The sequence below is a fragment of the Phyllostomus discolor genome, chromosome 9 (genome assembly GCF_004126475.2).
Source record: "Phyllostomus discolor isolate MPI-MPIP mPhyDis1 chromosome 9, mPhyDis1.pri.v3, whole genome shotgun sequence".
Taxonomy (NCBI): Eukaryota; Metazoa; Chordata; class Mammalia; order Chiroptera; family Phyllostomidae; genus Phyllostomus; species Phyllostomus discolor.
The window spans coordinates 103,664,450-103,688,703 of NC_040911.2; the positions used below are offsets into that span (position 1 = coordinate 103,664,450).

The following is a 24,254-nucleotide window of genomic DNA, read 5'->3' on the forward strand; positions in this document are numbered from 1 at the left end:
TGGGCCTGCCCCTGAAATCCCAGCCTGGCGACGCTCTCGGGGCAGGCGCCCGGGGCGGGCTGTAATGCGGCGCATGACCGACAGGGGGCGCACACAGTGCCGCGGGCGCGGACGGCGGGGCGCCGAACGCCCGGGGAGCAGAAGCAGCGAGGCCGAAGGAAAGCCGTCGGAGCAGAGCGGACGCTCACGCCGGCTCTCGAAGGACGAGTAGGAGTTCGCCGGGGCTTGCCGCATGGACCGGGCACAGCGCGACGGCCCGGAGCCCTTGGCCCGGGTTTGAATCCCGAGCTTCCCCAGGGCAAGGCCCTCCATCTCTCAGGGCCTCGGTTTCCTCCTCTAAAAAGTGTGGGGGTGGGAGGCGATCGCAGGTCTCCCACGAGAGTCGAAGGAGGAAGAAACAGGACACAGCAATGGCCGTGACAAAAGTCCCTGGTGCCTGGGAGTTTGCATTTTCTCCTCTGTGAACTGGGGGTCGCTGTACCCTCTCCCAGCGGCCGGGAAGTTTCCGGGGTGCCTGCTCTGCACAGCGCCCCCTAGTGCCAGCTGTTAGCAATGGCCGGTGCTGCGGCTTCGAAGTCCCGAAGACGCGCGGGCGAGATGCTGCCGACAGGGGGCGTGTACCCCAGAGAGCGGGCAGGCGGTAGGCGCCCGGCTGCACCCAGCCGCCACGCCGCCCTGTGGCCGTGACCAGCTCCTTCCTCCCGGCCAGCTGCACATCGGCGTGTGGACCGGAGGACCCTCCTGCTGGAGGAGGAGTTGCTGGCGTCCGGGCCCGAGCACAGCTTCGCCCCGCCCCCAGAGCCCCCAGCGAGGTAGGTTGGGGGGGGGGGTGCTGTCCCTTTGGGCCTCTGAGCACCCGCACTTGCCACGCTCAACCGGCCTGATGGCCACCTGGGCGTCTCCAGGTGACCTTGGTGCCCGCGGAGCCCCTCGCAGGCCGGAGGCCCGGAGTCAAAGCCAGCAGAGCCTGGGCGCCCTCTCCGGGCCCCAGAGTCCAGGGCCGCTCCTGGGTGCAGGAGGGCGGGGACGGATGGGCTTGGGGTGGTTCTTGAAGCGCGTGGCGGCCACGGGACAGACACAGTGGGCCCCCCACGCACAGCGCTCCTTCCCCTGCCATAGTCTGCCGTGTAAAATGCGCTCCCGTGTATAATGCGCACCCAAGTTTCTGGCCCAAACTGTCAGGAAAAAAGTCTTTTGTTGTCATTTTTAAATTTATTACTATTTAGAAACAAACTATTATCGTATCCCAGGGTATTATTTTGCATACGGATATCGCTATCGCTTTCTAGAGTTACGCTTTTAACGCAAAAGCGTAAGTAAAAGAGTTAAACCATTGGTATAGATGTGGAATTAGCACTACCCATGTATCAATGCACACCCTTCTGTTCCCCTAACAAATCTGGGGGAATCAGTGTGCAGTATGAAACCGGAAAAGACGGCAAATAGTCCTGTTTTATCTTATTTTTGAAAAAGGTGAAAATACGCATCACCGGTTTCTGAGAATGTACGTGTGGCCGTTAGCGAAGGCGGCCCGGGCGGTGCCCGCACCAGGACAGTCAAAGCCGGTGGGGCTCGCGGTCACCCCGTCCCCCCTCCCAAGTCCCTTTTTCGCCCGGAGCGCCGGGCTCGGAGAGCGCAGGGGACCGGCCCGGGGGCCGCAGCGGCTCTAACTCGCAGCCTCTTCACCGCGGGATGAACAGGCGGCGTCCCCTCCGGCCCGGCTGTCCCTTTAACGTTCCGGAGTGTCCCCCGCACTCAGGCTGCGGCGCCCGCCGGGTCCCGGGAGATCAAGGTCAAGGCGACGCCCCTCCGCGCCCCCGCCCGGCCGAGGGGCCGGCCTCGCGTGCGGCCCCGCCCCCGTCCCCGCCCCGCCCTCGCGCCCGCCGGTCCAGCCGCCCGGCACTTCCCGCAGCCCGGGCCCGGCGCCCCCGCCCCGCCCCGCCGGCGCCTCCCGCAGCCCCCGGCTCTGTGCGGCGCAGGGCGGTCGCGCGGACGCAGCCCCGAGCGGCCCACCGGCGGGATGGGGATGCGCGGCCGGGGCTGGGGGCGCGCCCGCTGGCCGGCGCCGGTGCGCTCGCTGCTGCGCGCCTTCGGGGCCCGGGACACCGCCGCCTCCTCCGCCCGAGGCCCGGAGCAAGGTAAGCGACGCCGTGGGGATCCCGCGCCCTGCCCTTGGCCTCTGCGGGGCGGCCGGGATGTCTCTGGCTGCTCTAGCACAGAGGTGGCGCCTGCTGGCCCCGGCCGTCCCTCCGGCCCCAGACAAGGGCAGTGCGCTCGGCGGTGCGGGGCACGGGGCTCAGTCCACGGTCCGGGGTGTGGAACCCTCCTGTGCTCGCTGCGTGACCCTTGCGCACGGCACCGGGCTTCCCTGGGCCTCAGTTTCCGCATCTGTGAGATGGGGGCAACCTTACACTTGAATCGTGTGGGTCAGCCATCAGCCCTCCTTGCCACCCACGGGGAGTTCCACGCGTGCTGGGTCAAGTGGGCCTCCACCTGTGTGGGGCAGGAGTGGCCAGGGCTCCTGCAGGCAGACAGCTGGCCCTGGAGCGGGTCCAGCCACAGTTAAAGGGACAGGATCTCAGGAGAGGGGCTGAGGGAGCTGGACAGGGGCCACGGCCCACCTGGCCCAGGGGCCGGAACCTGGGAGTAGGAGGGGGCGGAGGTTGCCGGGGGAGGAGGCCGGAGCAGTGGTGTGTGAACAGGGAGGCTGAAAGCCCTGGAGGCACACCAGAATTGGGCGGTTTCCCAACCGCCCCGCCCCCCACCAGAAACCCCCTGGGGGCGCCCAGTGTGCACAGCTCCAAGGCCTCAGCCCCACCTGCCCCTCGGTTTCCTGGAGCCTGTGTCTCCGGCCAGCGCAGCGCCTCAGGTGACGCTGGGGTCGGGCCAGTCTGGAAACTCTGGTTTAGGTGGTCAGAGGTTCTCATCAGTGGCTCCCGGCAGGGGCGACTCTGCCTGCCCCCCCTCTTTTACAACGCCCCCCAGTTACTACTGGCATCTGTGGAGATGCGGCTGGACAGCCTGAGACACCTGAGACAGCCCCCTCCCACCCCCAAGGGGAAAAGAAAAAGGAACGGAGTGACGTAGTCTCAAGGTCAGGGCGAGGGGAGCGGGAAACTGAGGCACAGGGCGCCACGGGGTGGAGAAGGGAGGGCCTGGGGTCGTGGGGGCCAGCAGGGGTGCCCTCGGAGCCTGCTGTGCGCTGGACCCTCCGCAGTGCCCTGTGGGTGGGACCCTCTTACGAGTGGAGCCCTGGGGACCCGGCACGGAGATGGGCGGCCCTGCCGTCGCCCCCACGAGGTGGGAGACCCTTGTGCTGGGCTCTGGGGCACAGCAGGGAGCCCAGGGCACGCAGCCCCTTGGGGGCACCCGGCTCCCTCGCCGGTGCCTGCGCACAGTGGGTGCACGGGACTCCCCGAGGTGCTTGGGCGCTGAGTTTGCCGCCGGGTGTCCTGGGGTTGGGGTTTGAGGCAGGACACTCCACTCGTGGACCGGCACCAGCTCACAGGTGTGTCGGGGCCCCTGCGAGTGTGTGATTGTGACCTGCCTGCGGGCATCACCCGGCTCCTGCTGCCCACGCTCCCTGCGTGTGTCAGGCCTCTTTAAAATAGTTCTGTGGCCGCCGTCAAGCTGGGAAGGGGCGGGATGAGCCAAAGCTAACCCACTTTGGCCCAGGAGAAAGCTGGCCGATATTTGTTAACCCCTGAAATCAGGGCAGGCGCGGACCTATATGCTGGAGGCACCTCGGGGGGCCTGCAGGTCCGAGTCCTGGCCTCGGGGGGCTTTCCTTCTCATGGGGGGAAGGCTCTGCCTGGGAGCCAGTGAGAGGAGACGGGGCGTTTGGGGAAGAGGAGGGATGAGCACAGGGGGGGAGGAAGGCTCTGCCAGGACGTGTCCACCTGCAGGCTTGAGTGGGAGATTCGGGGAGCCCCGGGAGCGTGGGGTGGGGGGTGAGCATTTGGGCAGGGGGAGGGGCAGGTGGAGGCCCCGAGGTGGATGTCGGCCTGGGGGGCTTAGGGGGTCAGAGCGGTCGTGAGGCTGCAGGCCCATGAGCACGGGCGGATGGGGCACGGGGAGGCCCCGGATTCCGGGGTAAGCCGTGGGCATTTCACATGGGAGGCCGTGGGCTTTCAGCTGCAGCTCCCCCACCTGCTGCATGGGAGAGACCCCAGGGGCAGCGGGCTCTCCTGGGGGAGGGAGGGGCCAGGTGCTCCGAGGACCCTGGGTGGCCTGGGACGTCCAGGAGGCCGCAGGTGTTTCTCTTCCAAGCCCCTGGGGCAAAGGCTGGGCAGAGGCGCGGGCGGAGGGGGCTGGCTGTGGGGGCGGGGTGGGCGGGGGGAGGCCTTGCCGGTGTGGAGAGGCCTGTGCCGGGTCTGAGTCTGGGGCTCCGGTTCACCCGTGCGGCCTCAGACAAGACCACACCAAATGCCAGGCCTGGGCTGGAGTGAGGGCCCGGGGCCTGGGGTGGAGCCCAGCCCGGTGCCTGCCACTCGGGGCGTCCTGACGGCCGGGCCTCGGCGAGGTCCCCTGCCCTGTCCGCCTGCGCCCTCAGGGTGCCCACAGCCGCCCCAGAGGCTCAGCGCCCTGGGTTTTGCGCCGCTGCCCCAGCCGCCGCAGCCTTGGGCGGGCCCTGGCTCCCCGCCGTGCAGGGACAGCGCGCTATTTCTGTGGCCGGAGCCGCTTTAATTTAGGACCAAATTAGCCGGCCCTTCTCCCCGATTCCGGCTTCTCACCGGAGGCTCTGACTGGTACGGGGATATTTCTGCACCGAATGACGTTTTTTAAAGAAGAAAAAAAATTTTTTTTGAAGGGAAAGGCATGATCGATGACATCACGACATGTGTCAGCTGAGGCTCGTGAGAAGCTGTGGCCTTGGGGGCCGCGAGGGGCAGCTGGAGAAGTGGTGCCCATGCCCCAGGCTCGGCTCGGGGCTGGGCCGGGCCCCTCCCCCCGCCCGGGGCAGCGCCGCTGGAGACCCCTCAGGTCCGTGCCGCCCGGTCCTGGAACCCTACTGACCGCCATCTGGACTCAGCGGGCCTTCCCGGCGGCAAGCGACTGGACCTCTGGGAGCAAAAGGAGCGTTTGTCCACTCGGGAAACCGGGGGTCCGAAGCCAGGCTGCCTCGGGAGCTCCGGCTAGCGTCCCCCGGTCTGTCCTGCTCTCGGCTGGGTCCCTCTGCCTGTCCTCAGACCCATCCCTGGGGCCCAGGCATGGGCGGAGCTGATGGCGGGGGCCCAGCTCGGGGGCCAGCCCACAGGCCCCACAGGCCGGGGGCCCTGAGGCCCCTGAAGAAACCCAGGGGGTGTCGGGCATCGCCAGCACAGGGCGGGGACCCCTACCTGTGCCCACCTCACCTGCACATTCCACCGAGGGCCTGGGGTCACCCCGCCGGCCTCAGCCGCCTCTCCTGACAAGTCCAGGCAGGGCAGAAGGCAGTGAGTCACCTGGTTCCCCGGGGCCTTTTCCTCGTCTCTTGCCCCTCCCCACCTGTGTCTGCCGTCCCATGACCGTAAGGACTGCTGTCCGCCGGGGGCCTTGGCTGAGGTAACAGATCGCCCCATTTCTGTTCTAAGGGAAAGGGGGGGGGTCCTCAGGCGGAGAGACCAGGCCTGGTCACGTGCTGGCACTCCGTCACGAGTGTCTGGGGCACGCACAGCGTGTCCTGCCTCGGCAGTGGGGTCCTTTGAGGGGAGACAGATTTTACGCCAAGTGGTTCCTGAACACCTTCCTCAGGTGTGCAGCGTGGGTAGTGCCAGCCCGGCCGACTCGGGGACCCCCACCCTGCCCGCCTCCCCCACCCTCTCCCGGAGGCGACCGCCCCCATTCAGGGGTCTCCCCCCCCCACGACAGTCCTCCCACGGGCACATGGGTCACAGGGGGAGCATCCAGCGTCCTTTCCTGTAAGTCCTTTGAGGAGATGGCATCCGAGAACAGCACGGTTTGTTCTGAAACGTCGTGTTTTTATTCAACAGAGTGTCTTGGAGATGTATCTGGGTCAATAGGTTCTTTCCCATCGCTGTAGAACCTTCCGCCGTGTGTCATCGTAGTCCTTCTGGGGCCGATGGCCGTGGGAGGTCATCCTCAGACCTGCTGCACGCGGGGCAGGTGGGGCGGGACCCCACGGGCACCTCCTGGTGTGTCTGTGCCAGCCAGCAGCGGGGCAGGGGGCACCAGCTCGGCCGGGACTGCCCCGGGAGGGAAGGAAGGAAGGAAGGAGGGGTGTGAATGTCACTGGAGGTTGCTACCTTGTTTCCAGCCGTAGCAGCAGCCCCAGCGGCCCCAGCAGCAACCCCAGCAGCTGCGTCCCCCTTTCTCCGGTGGAGAAAGCTGAAGTGTGGCCGCAGCCCCCGGAGACGTGGGACTTCCCTGGGCGCATTGGCATTCCCCTGGTCGCTCCGGAGGGTTTTTCTGATGGTAATTGGCCGTTCGGGCTCCACTTCCAGCGAGCCGGCCTCTCTTTCACGTTGCCCGTCTTGCCGTGGGGCTGTGAGTCCTCCTCTAATTGGTTTGCCAGGGCTATTGTGTAGCCTGGACTCTCACCCTCCGTTGGCTGCGGGTACTCTGGGTCTCTCTGCGGCTTGTCTTTTCTCCTGGCTTATCGTGTCTCGGGCTGAGTGGGAGTTTTTGTTTTTGTTCTTAATATAATTGACGCATAACGTTATATGACTTTCAGGTGGACCGTGTAATCCTGTGAGATGTGTATGCACCGCAAAACGGCCACCACTAACAGTTACCGGTCGCTCTTCCTGTGAGGAGGAGCTCTGTGACACTTTCGAAGACACGATGTAGCACTTCCAACCGCAGCCACCCCGCTCCCTGCCACCTGCCCCGATCTCCCCTTCCCATGCAGTGAGCCCACCGAGCTTTCTCTTCCTGGGTTCGCTTTCTGTGTCTTCCGAAAGAAACCTTTTCCCGCCTCAAGCTCAAAGCCAGCACCTTCTCCCAGTGTGCCCGGACCATCTGGCTTTAACCCCGCAAGCCCCGTTTCCCGAGAACCCCCGAGTTGCTGTAAGAAACGTCCGAACTGGAGAGAGGGTTGAGGAGTGTCCTGGAGCCCGGCTGGACGACAGGGCAGGGGGGCAAACTCTCCGTGGGCCGGGAGCAGGCTCCGGAGGAGGGCGGTTGTGCAGCGGACTCTGTACACTGGCGTGGAAGGGAGGAGATGCACGGGGTCGTGTGAAGCCTGTGCGTGGTAGGTTAAGGGGGCGGAGGAGGCAAAGCCAGGAAGCTCCTGGGGTCGGGTACGGGATAAGACAGACACAGGTTGCTCTCACCCGAGGGGTGCGGGGTGGTGAACCCTCACAGCCGAAGGGACGGCGTCCGGGAACAGACAGCGGTGGGGCCGGCGCCTCCGCTGGGAACATGGGAGGGAGCTGCGGGGTCTGGGCAGGAGACCGTGGTGACATTTGAAAGGCATGCTATCTGAGATGCAAAAGGACAACGGACAGGGTCCCCTGAGGTCCAGACTGACCTTTGCCCCAGACGCTTCAGGCCTGGGACGGGCTGCAGCCACAGCCGCCCCGTGCGTCAGGAATCTGTGCGGCCAACCTGCGTGCTCGCCTTCGGTTCTGAGCTGCAGGGCCCGCCCCGCGGGCCTCCCCTGAGCACTTGGGTTTAGGGCACAGCGGCCCTTTGGCGTCCACACCCGGGTCCTGGGCAAAGCTGGGCGTTAGGCATGAGCATCCATCCCTGTTTCATTTCCATGCACCTACAGCTCCGCCCTTTGCATGCATGTTTTCCAGCCCACTGCCGTTTGCTGTGGTGGGCAGTGTGAGGTGGGACCCAGCTCTAACGGGGAGTCCGGCGTACGGCGGGTACGATGTAGGCTTGCCTTCCAGGGCCCCACAGAGGGTGCCCACGGGACCAGCCCCCGCGGCAAACCCTGGGTGCTGAGTCTCTAGCAAGCCTGCCTGGGAGGCCGCGTCTCCCAGGGGCCATCACAGTGGGTGCCGTGTGACTCCCCGGAAGACGACTCGGGGCTCCCGCCCGGCCTCCCCCGGACTTCACCCCATGCACCGTTTCTAAGGTCACATGTCCTCCGTCCTCACTGTCATCCAGTCCAGCTGTGAGTGTGGCTGCGCCAGATCCCGGGGGTCCCCCTAGTGAGCCCCGGACCTGGGGGATGTGGTGACGGCAGTTGAGCTGCCGTGGGGCACCTTGGAAGAAGGAGGTGTGGGTACAGGCGTGACGTATGTAGGTTCCATCCACGGCTCCGCGTGTCACGGTCCCCGCCCCGGGCCAGGCCGCCTCCCTCTCCCTCCCTGTGCAGTGCGGCGGCCTGTGCACCCCCCACCCGGCCCCGCCCCGCTGTGTCTCCCGGCCCCGTCTCCCACCCTCCTCTCTCCCCCAGTCCCAGTGGCCCCGGGCCTCCCGAGAGCAGTGGCCTCTGCCACACACAGACGGGAGCGCTGCCCCCTGCAGGCGACCAGGCCCCTGGCTCTATCATTATAATGCCCGGAGTGGGACCAGGGAAGGTTCCGGAATCTAAGTGCCGAAATCCTTACCGCCCCCAAACACGAAACCCCAGTAGATGCTCCGGCCTCAGCATGCGCGGTAGCTTCCGTGAACTGTGGGCCCGGGGAGAGCTCGCGGCCCCCGTGGAAACACGGACACCACCGCCGTTCTTTATAGGTTTGCACACACGGACCCTCAGAATTATCGCTCCGGCCGCAGGAGGGATGATGTATGTTTAAAGTACCACCCGTGAACCCCGAGCTGTGGATTTTCTGTGATTTACGGAGCAGGCGTGATGCTGCTCGAAGGGTCGCGCTGTGAACGGCACAGCAGCCCGCTGCCTCTGCGACAGCGTGCCGGTGGGCGACAGAAACCCAGGCTCCGGTACGTCCGCACATCCGTCCCTGCTGTCTCCTGTGGGGAAGGAGGTGTCTCTTTAGAATGTGAATCCAGTGAACATGTTCCAACGTGCACGTCGAGTGGGAGAGAGCGTTTGGGTGACGTGGACCCTTTTCAACCATGAATGCTCTTCTTTCCAAAGTAAGAGAGCCTGGCCGGTGTGTGGCTCCGTCGGTGGGAGAATCCCATAGACCAAAGAGGCTGCCAGTTCGATTCCCCGTCAGAGCACATGCTTTGGTGGTTGGTTCAGTGCCTGGTCGGGCGTGTGTGAAAGACACCCGATCGATGTTTCTCTCCCCCTCTCTCTGCCTCCTTTTCCCTCTGTAGGGTCAGTGGGCATGTCCTCTGGTGAGGCTAAAAACAAAACCAAAAAAACCTAACGTGGCCCTGGCTGGTGTGGCTCTGTGGATTGAGCACCGGCCTGAGAACCAAAGGATCTCTTGTTCAATTCCCAGTCAGGGCACGTGCCTGGGTTGTGGGCCAGGTCCCCAATAGGGGGCGCACAAGAGGCAACCACACACTGATGTTTCTTTCCCTCTCTTTCTCCTTCCCTTCCCCTGTCTCTAAAAATAAAATCTTAAAAAAAAAAAACCCAAAACTAAAGTGGCCTGAAGGTTTGGGCCACGAGCATTTCCGAGAAGAGATTGAGGGGTTCACCCTTGTATTCAGGGTGGACATTTGGGTCGGGGAATTGTTCCAGAATCTCCATCTCCTGCAACAATGGAAGCGTGCTGGGGGGTCCCATCCTTGGTCTCCAGCCTTCTTCCTCCGTCCTGGAGGCAAACACCCCCTCAGCCCAGGACAGAGCTGCCCGCACCCACCGGGCCCGTCCATGCTCACGGGAGCCCCGGAGGGTGCAGGGGATGTGGGCGTGGCTATGTCAGTGTCTCTGGGTGGGGGTCATCAGGTCAGGCCGCAACTTGCCCTGTCCCCGGCAAGCCGTAAATTCCGAGGACATTAGAATACACAGATTTATGTCATTAAGAAGCGGCTGCTTGTAATAGCCCTGAGTGTGGAGAGTGCCAGGCAGCGAGTGGAGTTAGCTGTTCCCACTGGGTCTGCCTGCTTCATGCCCTGCCCTGCGCGGGGGCGTCTGCAGACCAGGAGAGGAGGCGGGGCTGCATCGGTCCCCAGGACGGACTCGGCCAGGGAAGGTCCGGGGTTCGGCAGGGGTTTGTTCAAGCACATAGCTTCCTCGTGTCCGGGCTGGCTGGTGGAGGTTTTGGCCAGGTGGGGAGGCACCGGGAAGGCACAGAGGAAAGAATGGCACAGTCCTGTCCCTGTCACCTGTTGGATATGGGACCTTGGTGAGTCACATGCGTTCTCCGAGCCTCAACTTCCCTCCCCGTAGAAGGAGAACGGCGATTCCAACGTCACGGCGTGGCGAACGCAGGTGCGGCCGTGGGGAGCTGCAAAAATGCGGTCAACCTCCAGGGCCACCGCTGCCGTCTCCTGCGCCTCCCCCATCGTCCTCCTGGGGTCACTGGCTTTTAGGGGACCCCAGAAGGCATGAGGTCCCGGGCCCCGCCCCTTAGGAAAGATTTGATACATTAGCAGTCCGAGGCCCAGCATGCAGGACTGCCACCTGGGGCAGGTAGGTGCTTGGCATCTGACTTGCAAAGTGGGACTCTGAGCGTCCCCACCCCGTTTGGCTGTTTTTAGCACTAGCCACGTTCAGGATGATGAAGTCCTTAGAATGACGTTTGACACATACAAGAGCTACATGTTAAGTGAATGAAAACCCAGGCAACGGAGGCTCATGCTGTAGGGTGTCGGCTGCCGTCGCAGGAGATCTGGAGGGGGGCTGGTCGGAGGCCTCCTGGGCCATCCATCCTCACGAGTGTCGCTGCAAAGTCACAGGGTGGCCACCGTAGCTTGGGACCTCACAGGACCCTCAAAGGCAGGATGCACGCGGGCAGGCGACCGCGTTGGGCGCAGTTTCTCCCGTGACCAGCAGAGGGCGCGGCTCCCCTCCTTACAGCCCTGGCCCTGCGGGAGCGGCTTTGTCTTCCTCCTTGCAGGTCTCTGCTTGGGCCTGGAGGTAATTGCCTGCCGCCCTGCGGGCTGGCCCTCGCGTCCCACTGACCTGCCTCCCCAAAAGCTTGGGCAGAGACGCCGGCCTGAGCGGTTTTGTTCTGCGTTTGCTGGTTTAATTCTGTTTCTGTGGGCAGGTGAGGAGAAGGAGCCACGTGGCCCGGGGAGGGCGGGAGGCAGCCCCCTCTGAGCCCCTGAAACGTTGGAGGTGACTTGGGCCCTGGAGAGGCTGAGCCCTCTGGGCTGGAGCAGGGATGTCGTGTGACAGGCCACCCACCGTGTGCGGTCATTCAGTCAGTCAGCAAACATTTGTTTCCGGGTGCCCACAGGGTGCCAGCCCCGTTCTTGGGTGCAGAGAGCAGACCGAGGTCCCGGAGCTCGCGGGAAGGGTGTGGCCGTGGCCGTGGCCCCCAGCGCCAGCTCTCCAGGGGTCCTGGGGAAGAAGTCAGCCGTCTCCAGCAGAATAGAGGTGCAACATTGTTACAACCGCCCTCCCTCCGTGCCTCCACATCATCGCAGCTTTATGTCCATGTTCAGCCGAGGTTCGATCCCTGTGGAGGGGCTCCCGGGGCGGGGGGCCTTTCAAGCGTGTGTGGTCGCAGCGGGACGGGCCTTCAGAAGCCGGAGTGGCGGGACCTGAAGCCGATGGGTGAGAGCCACCCGTCGTGTGAGAGCCACCGCCCCGGCTGGTTCAGCACGCGTGTGCCCCCCCGTCTCCTGGGGAGGCCGTGCTGGAAGGGCTGCGCAGGGTGACCGAGCTCATGGCAAGACTAGGAGGCCCAGAGCGGGGTCGGCCGGCCTGCCACTGGCACCAGAGGGGCGGAGGGGCCCACAGCCGGCGCCCTGTCGTCACCCACCCCCGGCGGAGCAGACGGTGTCCGTGCGTCTTGGTGGTGTGTGGCCCAGGCAGCAGGCTCGTCAGCTCCACGTCCCATGCCACGTGTCCCAGTGGGGTCCTCCTCCTCTGCCCCGCCCCGCCTCTCTGGCCTCCCATCCCCTTGTAACTATCAGACTGCAGGGCTACCTGGAACCCTGCCCCCACACTCAGACAACCATCAAGAGCAAAAACGTGGGAGTCACCTTTGACTCCTGTCTCTCCCCGCTCTAACCTGCCCCCCCTGCGTGGTGCCAGCCTCCATACCCGCCCCCCGCTTCTTCCCCCACCTGGGTCCCCTCTCCACCGCGGGCCAGAGCGGCCCCCCGAGACCCACGTCTGCCTCCAGCGGGATGGGACAAAGTCCTGACGGTCGGTCACAGTCACAAGGGCCACGAGGCACCGCATGCCCGGCTCCGCCCCTCTCGCCTGTCAGCCGGGCCCCGCCCCGGCCCCTCCCTCCGCCCCTTTTTGGGCACTTCTGAGCTCCAGGTGGTCGCCCCTCTCCACCTGAGCCCAGCCAGTGGGTCCCGTCTCCCCACGAGATCACTAGCACCGCCAAGCCCATCCCGTTCCCTGTGATAGTCCCTGCGGGTCTCGTGTTTGGGGGCCAAATAGACGCTCAGGCAAGATTTCCCCTGAACTCGGCGTGAGCATGAAGGCAACGCTGGAGAGGCAGGTGGGTGGGGCCGGGCCCCCCGCCCGAGCAGCCCTCCCCCCCTCCCCCACTCCCCGATGACGACAGGCACATCCCACATAGTGGGCCACCCTGCCAGCCCCAGGGCCCCCTCCACCGTGAAGTCCCCCTGGATTGCCCTGGGCAGAGGCAGACCCTCCCTTTGTGTCACCCCTTTGTGTCGTTGGAAGGGAGAAGCTTCCCGGGCCTTGTCTGGCTCTTTGGAGGGCCCTGAGGCAACCGCACGGGGGTTCCCAGGGCCTGCTGGACGCACCTGCTGGACGCACTGCGTGGCCTTGGGGTTTCCTGATCGGGGACAGAAGGGCGGCCCTGGGGAGGGTTTTTCTGACACGGAGTGCCTCGGGGAAGGACAGGAGAGGCTTTACCTGGATTACTGTCCGCAGAGGTGAGAGGTGGACGCCCACCCTCCCTCACACCCGAAGCTCAGCCCAGGTGCCTCCCTGCACCTTGCTTCGTTTGGTTTGCTCTTACACAGCTTTGTTGAACTAATTCACGTCAATGGAACACGATGTGTGGTCTTTGCGACGCGCCCCTTTGCCTTGAAGTAACGTTTCAAGGCGCGTCCACGTTCTAGCAGGCATCAGGGGTTTGTGGCTGAATAAGGTGACGCCGGCGGGACGGAGGGGCCACACTTCCTGTGTCTGTCGGCTGAGGGGCATTAGGGGGGCTTCTCTCAGGGCCCGTTGGGAAGCCTGAGTGGTTCCCGCAGGGGTGCGGGGTGGGCCTCCCAGTCAGTCCCACCTTCGCCAGGGGTCTTGCTGCAGAGGGACTGTTGGTGACATTCGTAAAGAGCCCTCGGGGACCCCCAGGCTGGGACCCTCCGGCAGACCACCGTCTTCGGCCGGCTCTTCCAGGCCTCGGCGGTCCCGGTTAGGGGTGAGCGACTTTGAAGGCCAAGTTCCCCAGGAGACTTTCCCTTCTGTTGACCAAGAGACCTGGGGTTGCTGATTTTTAAAAACTTAAAACTGTTTTTATTACAGAGCATTTCAAAGCCCAAGGAAAAAAATGGCCAGCCCCGTACCAACCCAGCTGTGACCAATCACAACACTTGTGTGTGTGTGTGTGTGTGTGTGTGTGTACAGCGCCTGGCACACATAATGCCCCTTTTTTTATTCTAAAACCTTTTATTACAGAATCATAAGCATGTAATTCTGTAACAGAATAATACCACTCAAGCACACCTTATGACATTGTAGGGGAATGTTTAAATTCAAACTATACATTATTGCACCTATATTCTTACCCTGCCAACCACACTCACGCAGGCCTTACTCCCGCCGGACTCTGTATGTTTATTTGTATATATGAGAGGGGAAGGGAGGGGGGAAGGGAGGGAGAGAAACATCAGTGTGAGAGAGAAACGTTGGTTGGTTGTGTCACATAAGTGCCCCGGCTGGGGACCAAACCCACCGCCCAGGCACGTGCCCTGACCGGGAATTGAACTGGCGACCTTTCGGTTCTCGGGCAATGCCCAGCCCACTGAGTGGCTCCAGCCAGCGACCACAGGGATGCTGCATTTCTGTTGCTGGTGATGGTTTCTGTTAAACCGCGTTTAAGAGCAAAGAATTTATCCAAAGAAAAACCTCACATTGGTAGCAGGGCAGGTGGTGAGCAGGGAAGGCCAAGACGCCGAGGGTGGTGGGCACGTGACAGACAGCTCCCCCCTTCTCCTCCCACAAATGCCCCCGGTCTGCCCTCCAAATGCCCTTGGGCTGCCCTTGCACCCGCGGGCCCATCTCCGCACCTGCCGCTGGCCGGCCAGACCAAGGCCTGCTCTTCCAGCCGTGGAGGGGCCCGAGGTGTCAGCTGCTGGCTCTGGACCTGCCCGTGGGCCCGGACCTCGGCGTGGCCGTGGAGCTCCGGGCAGGGGCCGCCCCAGGACCCACAGGGACAGACCCGGGTCTAGGGGCATTGGCTGTGTCCCAGCCCTGCCGGGACCTGGCCCGTGGCCTGGGCAGCTGCCCCCGCTCTGAGCTCTGAGACGGGGCCACAGCCACCCCCGCCTCCTAGGCCGCGTGGGGGAGAATTTCACTGGGACTGAAGCCCTCAGCCCGGAGCCCCGCACCTCACCACACAGCACTTTGATGTGTATAAACAGTGTCCAGTAAGATGTCCTCCTCGTTTTCTCTTTGTTTCACTGTATTGTCAACTGCAATGAAATGTGGGGGTGGGGGGGGGAATCTGTTAGTGTGTGGCTGGCTCCGCCCTCCCTCCCAGAAGACCCGGGGGGCAGCGCCTCTGTGCTGGTTCGCTGCCCGGCCCCTCCAGGTGCTGGCTCCCAGGGGGCAGGCTGCGCACTTGGCAGGTGAACGCGTGAGTGAGCTAACGGGTGCTTCCCCTGAAGGCAGCCGCACCCAGGGCCCAGGTCTCATGTGGACCCGCGTCCCTGCTGCCCCCCCACGCGTGGTTCCGTCCGTGGCCCTTCATCCGGGTTGGGGCCCCCTGACCCGCGTCCGGCGCGGGCAGGGTGTGAGGGAGCCGCCCCAGCAAGGACCCGGCCCTGCCCCTGCCCCTGGGGTAAGGTTTGAGGGGTGGAAACTGGACGGCACCCGCGCTCCGCGCCCCGCCGTGGCCGGCCTGCCCGCCTCCCCGCCATACCGCCGTCCACAACTGAGAGCCCTGCTCCTTACTTAGCGCCTTCGCTCTCACCTCCGCGGGTGGCGGCCCTAGGGGGTGACACCTCCCTAGCTTGGCCCTGTCACCTTCATCGAGATGATGTGGGGAAGCCCCCCTGGGAGGCACCAGGGGCCCCGCCTCTCCCCTCCCGGGTTAGGGGCCCAGGGCCTGGAGGAGGGAGGGGTAGGCAGTGGGGAGGGGCTGAGGTGGGCGGGGATAAAGCGGCCCCCCAACACCCTCACCCAGTGGTGGAGCCTGGGCTGGGGGTCCGTCCACGGGCCTCCAAGTCCCCGCGAGGGGAAGAGACCAGGAAGCCAGCTGCCTGAGCGGCTGGGGAGCTTGGCCCCGCCTCCAAGGGAGGTGCCCTCAGGATCCCCGTCCCCACCAGCGGGAAGGGGGACACGGAGGCATTCCGGGGTCCAGAGCGCCGCAGGGGTGGGAGCGCGGCTCAGGACTCCGGACCCAGCCCCCACGTCCCCCCGGCGGCGGCGTGCAGTCCCGGCATCTGAGACCCCTCCCCGACTCCACGCTCTTTCTCACTCCCCTCTCTCGTGACGTCATGCTCCTCTCGCGCGGCATGATGGGAGAATCCTAATGTTTTCCAACAGATGCTCCAAGAAGAGCTTTCAGATTAAAGCAATTGCAAGAGCAAAGATTCTTCATTTTTCCTTTTTTTTTTCCGGGGGGGTGGGGGGTGGGGTGGGGGGAGGGAGCGCCCTTAGAAATTCCTGGACATCAACCCCTGCCCCAAGCACGCAGTAAACACTGACAAGAAAAAGTTTTTATTTCCTGGTTCAACTTTTTTTTTTCCTGGAATACGGACTGAAGAATGGGAATAAACTCGAATAAATAACAGAGCCAGGCCGCGCGCTCCGGGATGCGCCTGGCTGCGGCCGCCGGGCTATTGTCTCGCCGCCCCGGAGCGGCCCCGGCGTCCTCCTCCGGCTCCTTCCCCGGCCTTTTCGGTTTTGCTTTTTGAAACGGCGCCCCCTCCAGCCCCCTCGCCGGTGACCTTGGCCGCCTTGGATGCTCTCTGATCCCACGAGGCTCCCTCCAACTTGCCCCCGCGCCCGCCGGGCCCATGGCCGCGTCGGAGGACGGGAGCGGCTGCCTTGTGTCGCGGGGCCGGTCGCAGAGTGACCCCAGCGTCCTCACCGACTCCTCGGCCACCTCCTCCGCGGATGCCGGGGAGAACCCAGGTAACAGGGCCGGGCGGGGGCGGGGGCGGCGGGGAGGGTGGGGGAGGCCCGGGCAGGCGGCGCTGGGCGCGCGTCCCAGGCGCTGCTGCTCCGCGCCCCCGCCTGCCTTTGGGGAGCCCCGGTCGGACCCGGAGCTCGGACCCCGCAGTTCGCGTTCCCCGTGACGCGGCTGGGGCGCGCCGCGGAGCCCTTTGTCCGGAGAGAAGCCGGTTTCCGGGTACAGCCAGGTGCTCGGCGTCAGGGGCCCTCCTTGCAGGCTGTGGGCAGGGCTGGCCCTCCCAGGGACTTCCCTTCCCCGGGTGCTGACCGCTCCGTGAGGAGACCCAGACCCGTGGCCACCTCCGCCAGGGCTGGCTCGGAGCCCTGCCTCCCGCGGGCCCCAGCTCAGGTGGCCCGGCGTCCCCGCCCTGGCAGGGCAGAGCCCCTGCGGCCGCCGAGCAGAGGGGCTTGCTCCGGGCGCCCGACTCCGGCGGGGCTGGGCGCACCTGGGCGCGCTGCCCGCCTCCCCGACAGGTGTGCGCCCAGGGCTGCCCGCGGGGAGGTGAGGGGCGTGCGCCCGGACACAGCCCGGTTTCACTAAATCTCAGGGACTGGGTCCTCTCCCCGCCCCCGCGGCAGCGTCGATGGTTCAGGTGATAAATCTGGTCACAAAGGCATCTATGTGTCTTGATTGATTACTTTCCAGAGAGGAAGAAAGGCCTAATAAAGCAGGAGGGGGGTGGGCTGTGCGCGCCCCGTCGCCATGGAGACGCGGGAAGCAAAGCGATCATTAAAACCTTTCTCCACCAGAAGGCAATTTTCACTTCACAGGGAGAAGTCTGAGCTTCTGAATGTGGGGTTCAAAAAAAAAAAAAAAACCACCAAAGCTAGTGCTTTGGTGTCAAGACGCGGGACCCGGTATTCGATCTCGGAGGAGCACCATCCATCTCCCCAGAATCCGTTGTGACCATGAGTTGCCCGAGCCTTTGAAGGAGGGTCTCTCCCCAGGCATGGAGCCCGCACGGGGACTCCAGCAGGGCGGGAGGTGGGCGCCCGAGTCAAGGCAGCCCCTGGGGCTGTGCGACAGGGCTCGGTGGGGGGCGACCCCCGCCCTCGAGCACACGGGGGGCTTGTGGAGAGGGACCCGTCAAAGGCAGCTCTGTGAGCGCCCCAGCCCGGTTTGGAATTTTAGACAATAAGCCCATTCAAGGCTTGTGAGATTTCTTTGTTAGGACCACGGACACTGTATAGTTCAGTCACACGAAGGTACCAGCCAGAGGACATCCCTGGCGTTTCTCTGTCTGGAAGGTCAAGTTCATTTCCTCGGAGCTTCAAGCGGAGGCTACCCTAAGCCGACCCTTCAGGCTTTAATTAATCCTTTTATGAGAAATCGGGGACGAACCCCCACCCCAGGCGCTCCATGTTGGGGTGGCTTTTCTCTGTGCTGGAGAGGCATGGCCGGGGCGGGTCCGATTATGGGGCCGGAGCGGCTGCTCATGTGAGGATCCTTCCTTCCCCGCTCCTTTTGTCTCCCTGGCCGTCAAAGGAAGCAAACTTGAAACGGAAATGATGGAGGGTGTATGGCTTCTGGGCTGCCTGCCTCGGTGGGTGGGGACTCGGGCTGGTGCCTGCCCACCAGGGCCGGGGGGGTGGGGAGGACGAAAGGGCCTGGGTGCCAGCGATTCAGGGGAGCCACAGGACAGGGGACACCGGAGCTTGTCATAATCTCTGGGTCACATGGTCGGCACGGGACCCCGAGGGCAGGTGTTGGAGGTGAGCCATCTGCAGCATGCATGATTCCGGGAGTGGTCGGACCGTGCTACAAAGCAGCAAGCAATGAAGTTTGTATGGATTGTGTTAAGTAAAGGAGTTCGGGCAAGGGAGAGAGTGTGGTGCTGGCAGGGTGGCTGAGAACCAGAAGGTTTCAGGTTCGATTCCCAGTCAGGGCATGTACCTAGGTTGTGGGCTTGATCCCAGGTTGGGGCGTGTACGAGGAGCGACTGTCGCTGTTCCTCTGTCATGTTGAAGTTTCTCGCTCTCCCTCTCCCCCACCCCCCACCTCCCCGTTCCTCTCTCTAAAATCAATAAACGTATCCTCAGGTGAGGATGAGGGAGAGAGAGAGAGAGTCAGAATTTCAGGTTGGAAGTAACCTGGGGACTTGAAGCAAGAAGGGTGGACCAGGGGGACACTTTCTGCGACCTCTTTGCCTGCGTGACTTGGCCTGTGCTTGCATACCCCTGTGGATGGGGAGATCACTTCTCTCCGATGCCGTGCATGCTGCTTGTTGGCCGTATCTCTTTCAAGTTGCCTTTCCAATGGGCTCAGGAGGGTCTGCTGTCCGCCAGCCCTGCCGGGGCCGTCTTGGGACGTGTCTCCTGGGTTTTTGGGGGGTCTGCCCTTGTTGGTCACTGTCACACCGACCGGAGTGATTTTTTCTCTGGGGTGAGGCGCCCGAGTCCTTCATCCTGCTCTCCCGCTGGGACCGCTCCGCCTGCCCACCTGCCACTCTGGAGAGCTGCTCCCGGGAACCGAAGCCGGGGCGCCCGCTGGAGACCCTCCCGGCACCGAGACACCGCTTTCTGCTTTGTGAAACAGCCTGGGGGGCCTTTATCCTCGCCCCCAAAGGCGTGCCGGCACCTCAGCACCCTCTTAGTGAAAACTCAGACCATGATCGGGGGTGAGTGGTGACACCCCCTTCTGTCTCCAGAGGTTTTCTCGGGGAGGCCCGGAGGGGATGACAGCCTCTGCCCCCCCCACTGCCCCCCAGCAACCCCCCTTCTCATGCTGGACCCGCACGTGCTGGGAAAAGGCGTTTCACAGCACCCTGGGGCGTGCAGGGCACGCAGGACCCGGGTTCCGCTCAGCCGCCCTGCCCCCTGCGTGCTGCATCTCTGCCCCCCCCCCCCAATAGCCGCACCGTGGTCGGAGGAACACATTTGCACAGCGTAGCTGCTACATATGTGTGTCGTGTCTGGTTTTGCCCACGCCGGGCCACAGGGCGGTGAGGGCCCAGGCAGAGCTTCGCGTGTCACCTGTGAACTTCCCCCGGGGCGCGTCCCGGCTACTGGGAGGCCTGGGCTCCCGGGGACCCGCGGGCTGTGTGTCCCTGACAGCGCGGTCTCCTGGGAAACGCACCCATGGACACTCCCCCCAGAACCCCCGAGGGCACCCCTTCTCCCAGGCTTGCCCACCCCTGAGACCATCGGCCTGGGTCTCTCTCGCACGGGGAGTGACAAATGCCATCCCCCGGTGCTCGTGTGTGGCTCCTTGATTGCTGGTGTGTGGGGGCATCTTCCGTGGCCTCCTCATTATTGGGGCATTAAATCTCTCAGCGGCCGCGTCCGTGGTGAGGGACGGCACGGCAGGCCCGGAAGGTGTCCCGGGGGCCACCTCTCCCACTCCCTTCATCACCGTCCCGCCTGCCCCTCGCCCGGGCCCTCCTCTGTAGACCCTTGCTCTGCACCTGCAGCCCGAGACCCTGCCCAGGTGCCCCCCCAAATGAACCTTGTCGGCCGGCAGGGCAGCCTCCCACGGCCCCCTCCCTTCAGGGGTTCGCGCCCCCACGAGTGCTATTTCATCCCCCCTCCCCATCTGCTCGGGGGCCCTGGGAAGCGTGTGTGAGCCTCCCCACTGGGTGGCCTGTCCTGGCTGTGGTCCAGCACGGAGCAGACGGTCTGTGACCTCCTTCCTGTCCAGTCCCCGCACCGCCCCAGCCTCCGCCTCCTCGTCCCCTCGCTGCCCTGGCCACTGGTCTCGGGCCACTGCTCTGTCCCGCTCCCTGCCCACCCTGCTCCTTTTCCTGTCCCTGGTCCTCAGGCCGGGAGTCCCTCAGGGCCCTCCTCCCGCCTTCTCTCCCACTCCCAGCTCTCTCCCTGGGGTGTCGCCCTGGCTCCAGATGCCGGGACCAGAGACAGGGCCACGGGTCGCCTGAGACTGCTTTTCAGACATGTCTGTGTGGCCTGTGATGTGCCTGTTTACAGATTCTGTGCAGCAGGGTCTGATGGAGGAGCGGGGATGGGGTAGGGTGGGGACCCTTGATCCAGGGCAGGGCCTGCCCCTCCCACCGCCGACACTTGGGGCGCCCCCTACATTGTAGGGTGTTGAGCAGCGTCCCTGGCATCTGTTCACTGGGTGACAGGAGTGCCCCGTCCCTGGTTGTGACAGCCCAAAATGTCATCAGACCTCGCCCAGTGTCCCTTGGGGAAGAACCCTCCCCAGAGAGCTGCTGGTTTAGGTTATTTGTTCTCAAACCTGGGGGCACGTCGGAATCCCCCGAAGGCTCGTTGGCCCCCCACATTCCTGACGCAGGCGTTTGTGGGGGTCTGTCACGTGCATTTCCAACCCGGTGCTGCCGGCCAGGTGGCCTCACCTGGGGCAGCCCCGAGCAGGGCCTCAGCCCCGGGCCTGGCCTCTGTCCCGACAGCGCCCGTGTCTGTGCGTCCCTGGGGGTCCTCACCCTGTCTCCCCCTTCGGGTCTTGGCCCGTGTCACTGCAGAAGGCCTGTCAGGCCACCCGATAAGGTTCAGGTGGCTGCCCCACCCTACGCCCCTGGCCGGCCCGACCCCGTCCCACTATTCCACAGGCCTAGGGCGTGCCCCGCTACCTGGCGGTGGGCCCTTTCCCTCCCTGTGGGCTGGCCCCCTCGGCCGGGAGCCCAGCACCCACTCCACACACGAGAGGCGTCCGTGGGCGTTCGGAGAGTGAACGGGTACACGCACCAGACACCAGTGTCCCGCTGGCCAGGTGTGGGGCCGCCCCGGTGGCCGGGCCCCCCGCCAGCTGGACGAGGCCTCTGCAGACACGCAGCTGAGTGACGGCCGGTGGGCGACCGGGGGGCGAGTGTGGACAGGCCGCAGCCCCACCTTCCTGCAGGGCCAGGTCCCCCTCAGAGAGGGAGACGCCGTTTGGAGCACCCACTCTGCTGGAGCTTCACACGGACACACGGACACACGGACACATGGACACACGGACACACAGACACACAGACACACAGACACGGGGCCGCCCCCGGTGCAGGCTCCATCGTCCCGCACCGGCCCCTTCCTCGTCACAGCGCTCTCCCTGGGGACCCGAGTCATCCGCCCCGTGGCTGTGCTTCCTCCCTTCCCGCCGCCCCGTCCGAAATCACTGGCCACCTGCAGCCCCCCCGTGTCCCAGGCCCACCGACGCCATCTCCCAGACACCTCGGTGCCAGCCATGGGGGTCCTCTCTCCCCAGCAGGGGATGCTTTCCCAAACGCACACCTGCTCTGGCCTCCTCTGCCTCGGCCCTTGACGGTGCCCCAGCCCCAGTGGGCGAGGAGGGGAGGAGACCCGGGCCCCTCCCTCTACAGCGGGGGCCTCCCGGGCCTCCTCCTCACACCCCCTCTGGCTCGGAGTAGTCCTGCGTCCCGGGGACCTCCCCCCCCGGCCCCTGCGGAGTGCGGTGTGGCTGCACACTCGTCGCCTCGCCAGCTTCCTGGGGGTCATTAAAAGTGAAACTGGTCGCTGTGAATGACTGTGGAGCTTGAAACCTTTGAGTTACTTCTGACGGAGAAAGCACTGCATGTTCATTATGGAAAGTGGTCGGGTGCTCTTGAAATTTCCGTTCCCACCCAGCCCCTCTCCCCCCAGCTGGACGCGGAAGGCAGTGACGAGGGACAGCAGTGTCCCTGGGACTCGCCAGGAGCCAGGCGTGGCTGTCTAGCGTGAAAAGGTCAGCCGGGCTGCTCTGTGTCACGCCAGAGAACTTCCCCTTCCCCCGTGTCTCCCTCTGAAACGATCTCACTGTTTATCTGACAAACCAGCTGGTTATCGGTGCCCCCCTCAAGGTGCCGCTGTCCAGTGCGGTGGCCGCGAGCTACCTGTGGCAGTTTAAATCTGAATTAAGTAAACTAAAATTAAAAGTTCTCTCTGACGGGCCACACTTCCAGGGCCCCGTAGCCATGTGGGGCTGGCAGCTGCCATATTGGATGGCGTGGAGCTAGAACATTCCATCCTCACGGACGGCTCTGCCTCGCCGCTCTGGACTGGGGGCCCCGGGGACAGGGTCTTGCCCGCGGCCCCTGGCTGGGCTGTGCGGGGACCCTCCCCAGGGAGCGGTTGTCGTGTGGGACTGAGCGGTCTCCTCAACGCTGTCTTCTGTGAGTCAAGTTGGGAGGCGGCGGACCCCGCGGGAGCAGGCGGCATAAGGGGGCGGTGGCCCCGAGTCTGGGCCGCGCTGTCGGCCTCTCTGGGCATCGTTTCCCTGACCGTGCTGCCCGCAGGTTGGCTCGGGCTGCCCTCACCTGCACTTCCCCACGCCAGCTGCCTTTCTGGGGCCATGGCTGCCCCTCCCTGTCGTCCCAAATCCCTCCCCCTGGGACGCTGCTCCCAGCCCCTGCCTGCCTGCCTCCCCCTGACTCTACTCCGAGAGCCCCTCGAACGGCCCCGGAACCAGGTGTGTGTGTCGGAAGCCAGGTGAGGTGGTGGCGGCGGAGTTGTGGACAGCCCGTCTGGAACGGTCTGAAGCCGGTGCCTTTGTTCGCTACGGCGGGTCACTGGGGTGGGTGGGTGGCTTGGCAACGCCCCTCGTCTTAGGGCGTGACGGCCTGAGTCGGCCTGAGGTGGAAGAGTTGGCCGAGTCCTCATCCTCGGCTCCGGGGATTTAGATGAAGCCGGGGAGACGCGCCAGCGCGGATCTTTCCACTTCCCTTTGGCAGGAAAACGTCCTCTCGGCAACGTGCGTTCTGGGACGGCCGTGTTCCTGCAGTCACACGCGTCACGCTGTTGCTGACCGGGCACCTTCGTCAGCAGGGGCTCCTGGGCAGAGCTCCGAGCACTCGCTGGCGTCGGGCCCGTCTCAGCCCCTGGGCGCCGCTGGGGGGGGTCTGCCCGGCAGCCTCCTCCCCTCCCGGTTCACCCTCACGCGTGACCGGGGACACGTTCCGACGAGGACGGGCGGAGAGTGTTAGTGAAGGGGCAGGGGCGGTGGCGACACACTGAAGCACAGAAGGACAAGGGCGCGGCAGACCTCCCTACGGGGGTGCAGGTCTCGGTGGAGTGGGCGTGCGGTTGCATGTGGTCATGACCTTCGTGAGCCTGGCTGTTCGTTTGTCCGCCCACACGGTCAGCACCACTGTGCACGGTGGTGAGCCTGGTGCAGGGGCTGGGGGGGATGGAAGCCATCCTGCCCATCCTGGAAGCTCACCGTCTGGTTAGGGACCAGCCGATGACAAGTGACAGGCTGCTAAGGTGTTCCCCTCTGTGTTGTGCCCAGTTCGTTCTCTGCCCAGCATCTCTGGCTGCTGCCGAGGCTCCCTGCAGACCTCAGGGGCCTGCAGCAGGGGGCGAACCCCCCGCCGTGTCTGCGGGCAGACAGTGTCTGTGATCTGGTTGAGACCCAGGCTGGGCTCAGCTGGGTGGCTCGTCTGCCTCACCCCACCCTCCTGGGACCCGGTGATGCCGTCTTGCGTCTGTGGTAGAGATGCACGGAGCCTCTTAGGGTGGAGGGCCTTCAGTTCTGCCCAGTTCTGTTGGAGTGACGCACGGGCCAGGCTAAGGTAAAGGGGTGAGAAATACACCCCTCTTCTTCTGGGAGGAGGGGTGGGGAGCTGGGGCCAGGGTGCATGTGGTCCGGCCCACACAGCGGGCTCGTTGCCCCCGTAGACTGGGAGCTCCTGGGGCCCAGGGGTCAGCAGCTTCACATCGGAATCTCCTGCTGCCTCCGGCACGGCGGGGACTTGACCTTGGGGGGCCAACAGATGAGGTCTTGGGGGCTGCTGGCAGGTGCGTGGACCCTTGGGTATTGGGGTTCTCGGATCTGCGTGACTCTGACAGATCCTCCCGACACTGTGGAGCCTCAGGTCCCCCAGCTGTGAAACGGGGGTTACTCCCAGCGGGGCCCACCCGCCGGGAGGGGGGCAGTGAGGATCTGATGGGCTGGTGGCCGGGAAGTACTGAGCACTGGGCCTGGAACGCAGGGAGAGCCAAGCGGCTGTGCGGGGTCATGAGCCACATCCTGTCATTACCGAGAAGCCGCCGG

At 64.7% G+C, this 24,254-nt stretch overlaps 1 protein-coding gene across 1 annotated transcript in view; it reads left to right on the plus strand.

Moving 5' to 3' along the window:
* The first annotated feature begins 2,009 nt into the window (after positions 1 to 2,009).
* Positions 2,010 to 24,254, plus strand: part of PHACTR3 (phosphatase and actin regulator 3) — a 104,678-nt gene continuing 82,433 nt past the window's right edge. The window contains exon 1 of the mRNA XM_028523640.2: positions 2,010 to 2,138. Within this exon, the coding sequence (XP_028379441.2) occupies positions 2,021 to 2,138 (118 nt within the window). The 5' untranslated portion in view covers positions 2,010 to 2,020. The remainder of the gene's footprint in view (positions 2,139 to 24,254) is intronic.